General features: G+C 41.8%; 1 protein-coding gene across 7 annotated transcripts in view; it reads left to right on the forward strand.

Moving 5' to 3' along the window:
• Nucleotides 1-7,461, forward strand: part of SYTL5 (synaptotagmin like 5) — a 187,450-nt gene extending 179,989 nt beyond the window's left edge. For all 7 annotated transcript variants that reach the window (XM_032474390.1, XM_032474386.1, XM_032474392.1 and 4 more), the window contains 3 exons: nucleotides 1,084-1,228; nucleotides 3,752-3,960; nucleotides 4,712-7,461. In XM_032474390.1, the coding sequence (XP_032330281.1) occupies nucleotides 1,084-1,228; nucleotides 3,752-3,960; nucleotides 4,712-4,854 (497 nt within the window). In that variant the 3' untranslated portion in view covers nucleotides 4,855-7,461. The remainder of the gene's footprint in view (nucleotides 1-1,083; nucleotides 1,229-3,751; nucleotides 3,961-4,711) is intronic.
• The last annotated feature ends 375 nt before the right edge of the window (nucleotides 7,462-7,836 follow it).

Below are 7,836 nucleotides of genomic sequence, written 5' to 3' on the forward strand. Positions count from 1 at the left end.
ACTGTCTTTTAAGGATAGTTGAGATATACATACTACATATGGGGAAGGGTGTGGGATTCTTACAAGGAAAGAACAAAGTTCATATTAGAAACCAACCCTATTGCTGAGATTTGTTTTTTGGACATCCCAGAGATCTAGGATCTTTCCCAGGGTGGACTGGGAGGGAGATGGGGACAGTCTGCTATATGGATTTATGACATTCACAGCCACTCAGGAAGGCTTGAGGATGAAATTAACCTGGAACACAGAGTATAAAGGAGAAATCCAGATGGAGTCAACTTTTAAGTCCCTCTTGCCCTTCTCCTCCAATAGTTCCAACAGGCAGCCTCCTTTCTCCTTCTCTTCCCATCACCCTCTTCAGTGTGACCCTGTGCAAATAACTCGCCATCTCTCAGCCTTGGTTTCCTCACTTCATAGGGCTATTGCAAGGATTAAATAGGTTCAGTCATGTAAAGTACTTAGAACAGCATTAAATTAAGATGGCAGTGGGCCGGTCATTATTCATGTTGAGTGTATTTCATCAGAATAGAAACGTGACACGGGACGTTTTCTCTCACCTCAAAATGTGACTGTGCCTGGGCTGTAGGCTGTAGAGCTGGCCCTGCCTGGAGCTGACAATGTACAAGACTCAACTATCCAAGACGGGAGTTAGGAACTTTTTCTTGGGGGGTCTTGGCCCCTGTCTGTAGCTTTCGCTGTAGCTGTTCCTCATGGAGAGCAGGGCTGTGGCCCAGGCAGCTCTCAGGGTCTTTTCCATTTTATTCCTTTATACCTTGTAGGGGAGTATTTAATTTTTAAAAGTTGTTTGTTCATTGTTTTTTAACAAATACAAATGAAAGATTTCTTCAGAAGGAATCCACTGGGGTAAAAACATTTGAGTGAATACATGGAAAAGTATACAACAATGTAAAGACCTCATTCACTCAGCAAATGAAATAAATTTTTGTAGATTTTATTTGTAAATTTTGATATGGAAATCATTCCCTTCCCTTCTGTTTTTCTGCCCTCCCCTCAATTCTCTCTTCATTTTCTCTCTCCTTCCTTCCATCATTCTCTCTCTGTCTCTGTCTCTCTCTCTCATAGCTGATGCAGGAAAGAAGACCTTTAAAAGAGGAAAGAAGAAGGAATCACCTGTCATCTCTGGAGGAATACTAGAAGTGTTCATCAAAGAGGCAAAGAATTTGACAGCGGTGAAGTCAGGAGGCACTTCTGATAGCTTTGTGAAGGGGTAATTTTGTTTGAGCTCATTTTAGATGATACGTGATGGGAGATGAAATGATCTGTGATTCGTGAGACGGTGGTGGCTGTGTGGCTTCTATGTTGTTCTTATTCTAAATGTGCACGAAGAAAGAGCTCCCTTGAATGCTGGCACTTCCATCTAAAACCATACGAGAGGGAACTGCTGATTCTAGCATTCAGCCTGGTTTCCCTGTATTTCAGGATTTCCCATGCCTCTCACCTTCAAGACTGGCAAATTTTCCTGTGAGATTCATTTCTCGAAGGAGGAGAAAGTATGATTTTTCTACATGTAATAGACTTTTATTGGGCTTTGTTATCAGTTGGTGCTGGCAATAAGCAATGACAAACATACTGGTTCCTTGGTATTTTGCTCTCTTGGGGGAAATTGTAAAAAGTGGAGATGTCAGAGCATCCTCCCTAGAGGCTTCATAGAGGCTGGTGATGGCCTTGGGGAGGATCCAAGACTGCCTCCTGGGCATTTGTGTCCACTTTGTGGAGCACGAGCCAGTTTCTTGAGGGAATGGTGCCCTTTCAATGGACATTCTTCCCCATTCTCGGCAACCCAAACAAATCCCTCCTGATTTCTGTTTGAGATTTTTCTCCTATAATTAGAACTAGAACCGGAAGATTTTTCATTCATTCAAACAAACGCATAAATGCGCACCTTCCAAGCACTCAGTGCCGCAGTTCCAAAAACAAGACATGATCACTGCTCTCACAGAGCACCGTGAAACATACAAGGTGAAACAGATTCCCATGATGCCAAGCACGGGGTTAATTCTATGAGTCAGATGACAGTATTATTCCCTCTCCTCAGTCCTTCTTGGAAAAGTATAATTTCCCCCACAGGGAAATGAGTCAAATCTTTACACTCAAGCATTCTAACTTGGGTAAAGGCAACGATAAGGAGAAGCAGATGTCTGGGGCTTCGCCACTGGTAAGTGTGTGCCCGAATCCTGGTCCATCTGTCCTTGACTCTTTCCCGTAGGAGGCTGAAGCACAGAAGAAACGTTTTCTGTGGGTCTTGCCGTTGAAATTGGCCTTAGCAGACCTTCCACCCAGTTCAAGCCTCTTCCTGCTCACTGGTGGGTTGAGAGGGGTGGCTCCTTGCCTGTGACCTCATTGTCCCACATTGCACGGCTAACCTAACATCTTCTGAAATACTTTTTACTTTAGCATGGTGAACATGTATGAAGCAGAGATAATAAACGTCAGTATCTTTGTTCTCTGTATATGTATTTTTAAAGGCCAGTAACTTTCTAGTAAATTCTCTCCCTAGTTACACTTAAACATTGAGCTGATTTTAAAGGGACCTCAGATTTTTTTTTTAAAGCGCATGAGAGAGCAAGAGTAGACCCTTCTGTAAAATTTAATATTAGAGACTATATCAGTTAACATTGGGTCTGTCTGTGAGCCAGCATAACACGGGCTTAAATAAGACGGAAGGTTTTTTCTTTTGTATGTAAACAAAGATTAAAGGTAAGGTATCCCATTGGCCAGAACTTAGTCACATGGCTAGACAAGCTACAAGGGAGGCTGGGGAATCTAGTCTTTATTCTGGACAATCTTGTGCTTAACTAAAGAATGAGATTTTTTTGTTTGGGGGGTTTTTGGGAGAAGAATAGGGAGAGAATGAATACTGGGAAATAAGCAATCTCTTTTTGGTACGTGAAATGAAATCTTAAGTGTCATAATGTATCTTTATTATAAAGTCATTTGTGGTATTTTTCATGTCTGTTTGGTGTACTAATTCCATCCCCATAAGTCTCCTTCCCGAAAGTATGCTCCCCAGTTCACCAGGTAATATGGTCAAAAACAGGGTAGAGAAAATGAGACAGGGAAGGGAGGGAAGCTGATAAAAATATGTTAATGGACAGGTTACCACTGTGGGCAACTGGGGCTGAGTTCCACTGGGGAAGCATCAAGGAGCTCCGTGGAATGTACCTTAGGATCATCCCTTCAAGGAACAGGGAAGCTGGGAGACTCATCCACCAGTTTCCAAAACTCATTGGTTGAAGGTTGCTTCTAAGGATATTAAATTCCCAGTAATCCCAGGCTTTCCTGCACATAAGCTGAGTCAGCTCAGACAGCACCAAAGTCCTTAACTGGAGAAGCCAAGAGACACAAGTGCTTGAGGTGGGGAGCTGTCAGCGTGCCAGGAAGTACTCATCTTGGCGTCAGGTGGGCTCAGTGGCGGGCCACAGATGATGAAAGGCAGGACGTTAATACATAGTGTCTCCCGCAGGAGGAATTTTCATTTTAAGATGAGGGAAGGACCAAAGCGGGATTAGAAAGAAGAGTGCGGGCATTTTACTATTGCCCCACTTAAATAATAAACCATTCTACTAAATAAACCCAGATTTAGGTACAGAAGAACCTCAAAGAGAAAATTAAATACACACACGCACACACACGCACCCCCCAGCAATTGTGGGAAACTGAAATGACTGCTCAGGGATGCCCTTTTCTGCCAGCTGTCTCACTGATGGCTTGATTGTGTTTTCTCCGGCAGCTACCTTCTCCCTGATGATAACAAAGCCACCAAGCACAAAACTCTGGTAATAAAAAAGAGTGTTAACCCTCAGTGGAATCATACTTTCATGTTCAGTGGCCTGAATCCCCAGGATATAAAGAATGTTTGCCTAGAACTGACCGTCTGGGACAAGGAGGCCTTTTCCAGCAACATCTTTCTGGGAGGAGTGCGTTTGAATTCCGGAAGCGGTGAGGGACCTGGGGCTTCTGATGGGGTGGGGTGGGGGAGGCGGAGAAGGACTTCCAAGACTAACTTTACTTCATCCTCTTCTCAGTTCTCTCCAGCGCTTGCAGCCCTTACTCACACTGGTTGAATTAAAAGGAAATCAGTTTATTCCCTAAAAAAAATTACATCTCAGGTGGTTCAAACAGGTCATGGAAACACTCCACTGATGCCACAACTACAGCAGGGTGAATTGGGGGAAAATTGCAGCGGTAGAGCACGTGCAGCCCTGCAAAATCTCATCCCAAAGCTAGGGCCAGACATAGGTGGTCTGTGTGCCCTGTGGTCAGTGTTCCTGTGGAGAACGACCCCGCCACTCTGATGGTCTACTTATTTATAGATTAAGGAGAGCCAAGACTATATCTGCTATTAAATGAAAACTGCCCAGTCACAGAAGTGGCCTTGTTCGAAAGGGAGAGCCCAGTCCAGCCTGTTCTTCTGTCATGTTAACTCAGTCCAGATGAGCCAGCTTTCTGCTTAAACTACCAAAGTGAGGAAGCAGTGAGTCCCAAGGGCCATTCTGATTTGTTCCTCATCATCCGGGCAGAAGAGAGTCATGCAGGCTGCAAAGGATGTATTCCATGCTCACGCCACTCACTAGCTGTGGTGAGGACAGGGCTCTCTGGTCAACAGGCCCCCTCAGAGGTTGACAGGTGTCTTCCAGAAGATCAAAACATTTCATTTGTTAAATATAATGCTCCCTCTTCTCATCTTTAGGTGTGAGCCATGGGAAGAACGTGGATTGGATGGACTCTAAGGGGGAAGAGCAACGCCTTTGGCAGAAGATGGTGGACAATCCTGGGACTCCTGTAGAGGGCGTACTCATGCTCCGTTCCAGCATGGGGAAGAGTAAACTCTGAAGGTACCAGTTCTCCTAAATGAGGCCTCCAGGGACTGTCTGGTTGTTACTTCCGACCAGCAGCAGGCTTGGGACCTGGATTCTGCTTCCCTGCCATTTCTCACCTGAGGGTATTGGGATGCGAGGGGAGAGATGTGAGTGTTACGAACATTTATGGTCTTGCCAAGTGTCTACAAAAGCTTGCACCTCTATGTGTCCAGGGGCCGGGGCTTTTTGTGTTTGGATGATAGAAGGTGTACCACGCTGTCCTATCAACAAGCAGATTGTGCAATGATTCATAGGTTTTCCACCAGAAGGGAAATAGCATGTGCTTGTTTGAAACTCTGATTGAGATGGAGAGTCCCCAGATTTATTCTTATTATAAGTTGCTTTAGGTTTTCTCCAGGTCTGAGGGAAAAGGAGGCCACTGGAATGTAGACCACTTGAAGAGTAAGAAGAAGGGATATTGTTTACCTTTTCCTCACCCTGCGAGTCCCCATGATGGAAAGAAGGCATTGTGGAGGTGGTTGCTGGGGCAAGGGGGTGGCCCTCTTCTTATAGCAAACTTGTGGATTAATCAGGTAAGTTTTCAAGATGAGCCAACAGGTTTTTCTCTGGTGACCATATAATTTATAATCTAAATCATCCCACTTTGGGGAGTGAAGAGAGCCAAATCATTATCCCAGAAAAGCAGATGTCAACCAGGATTAACCTGAGAGAATTGGGATATAGGGTCACCCTACTTATGATCTAGCTGTTAGAGAGCTCTGTTGTAAACATTTCTTTTATAAAATGTTCTAAGCCACTAACTAAAAGGGAATAAGAAATAATACACATTTTGAGCCCCTACTTGGGTCACATCTACTATATCCCATTGATCAAAGGAAGTCACGTGGCCAAGCCCAAAATCAGAAGGAAGGGATGAAAGGTTGTGGCCTGTAGTTCAGTCTACCATACCGCTTGTCCCCTGGAATTCCAGATGCTTTAGCCACCAAACTTAGATGAAAGGTAGTTAAAGGTGAAAGGGACCTCAGACCTGGTTCCTCATTTTGACAATTCCACATGTGACTCCCAGAGAAGAGACATGACTTGCCCAAGATCATATAGAAGCTGTGACTGTATCTGGACTTAAATCCAGGTGAGACTCCTAGGCCCATGTTCTTTCCACTGCAGTCTTTAGCATCATCCTATGCTTATTGGGATGGACAAGAGGACTTAGATCAAGGAAGGTGGAGCGAAGTTTGATTATTTGTGTATGAACATACCTGACCAAGTCTTCTTCTGGAGTCATGTTTTAGCCCCTCAGCTCATTTTTTCACTTGAATTCATGTCAAATCCTCAAAACGATGGATAATGAATTTTAGTAGTAGGAAAGCTAGAATCATCGTCAGGCTTATTCTAGCTAATTGTTTCATGTTCTAAATTTCTTCTTGAATTTTGAGGACGAATTTAAGCATATATTTAGTATTATTCTTCGTAAGGGGGATAAGCAATCCATGTTCACTATTATTCAAAAATAGGCTGTCTAATTCTAGGAAATTGGCATTATTGGTCTAGTGTAGCTTAGTACATACTGTACAATTTTATTTTTAAACTCACATCCATATCTTTATGTTGCCCTTCTTAAAAACAAATCAAAAAGTGTAAGATCATCGCTACTTCCTATATTGGAAAAATAAATTGTCTTTGGGCTTGATGTGACTCAGCATGTCTTCAATGACATTTTTAGGGGAGGTGAGAAGGTGGCAATGGTGAAGCCTAGAGACATCTCTAAAGTAGACAAAATGAAATAGATTTATTCACTAATAATAAAAGTGGCAAAATAATCAATTCCAAAATTAATAACTTGAACTCAAGACGAGCATTACCTTGATGTATTCAGACCTTTGCCACATTTAGAGCAATTCTCTGTATCGTGATTTCATATACTCCAACATCTAACTGGGTCTTTCCATAATGCAAGACCCAGGTATGCAGAAGTCCAGCAGAAACCTGTTGGTGTGGTTCTCAGAGATAAAAGAGAAATTGATCTTTAGGTTACTCTTTTTTACTAAGTATAGTGTAGAAGTACAAAGAATATTTTTAAATACAGGTGATAAATGTGAAAGGCACAAAATTCAAAATAGGTCTGAATTGTGAAAAGTTAAGTCTTACCCTTCCTCTTCCATATCAGAGTATATTGACAGTCTCGTTCATTTTTTATGGCTACAGGGTATTACATTATAGGGATATATTAAATTTACTTAACCAGTCCTATCAAATGCCACATTAAATATGGTTAACTAAGCTATATATGTTTGGTGGCTTTTCTAAGCCATCTTTTTTTAAAAAAAAATAAACACTTTGAAATTCAAAATAAGATGTATATAATACACAGCAGCAATTCTACTTTGGGGGTATTTATCCTACAGAAATAGATACATATGTGAGAAGTGAGTGCATATAAGGGTATTTATTGCAAAGGACTGGAAACAACCCAAAAGCCCACCAACAGATGCTTTCTGTAATATCATACATGCCTGATTTTTCTGTTTCATCGATTGCTCCCTTTCCTTCTCTGTTAAAGGTGGTTTTTTTTTGTTGTTGTTGTTGTTGTTAAATTGAAGTGTAGTCAGTTACAATGTGTCAGTTTCTGGTGTAGAGCACAATGTCCCAGTCATATATATACATATATAGTCAGTTTCATATTCTTTTTCATTAAAGGTTATTATAAGATATTGAATATAGTTCCCTGTGCTATACAGAAGAAACTTGTTTTTTAAAATCTATTATTACATACAGTGGCTAATATTTGTAAATCTCAAACTCCCAAATTTATCCCTTCCCACCTGCTTTCCCCAATAACCATAAGATTGTTTACTATGTCTGCAAGTCTGTTTCTGTTTTGTAGATGAGTTCATAGTGGCCTTTTTTTCTTTTTTTTCTTAGATTCCACATATAAGTGATATCATACGGTATTTTTCTTTCTCGTTCTGGCTTACTTAGAATGACGATCTCTAGGTCC

The sequence above is a fragment of the Camelus ferus genome, chromosome X (assembly GCF_009834535.1).
Source record: "Camelus ferus isolate YT-003-E chromosome X, BCGSAC_Cfer_1.0, whole genome shotgun sequence".
Lineage (NCBI taxonomy): Eukaryota > Metazoa > Chordata > Mammalia > Artiodactyla > Camelidae > Camelus > Camelus ferus.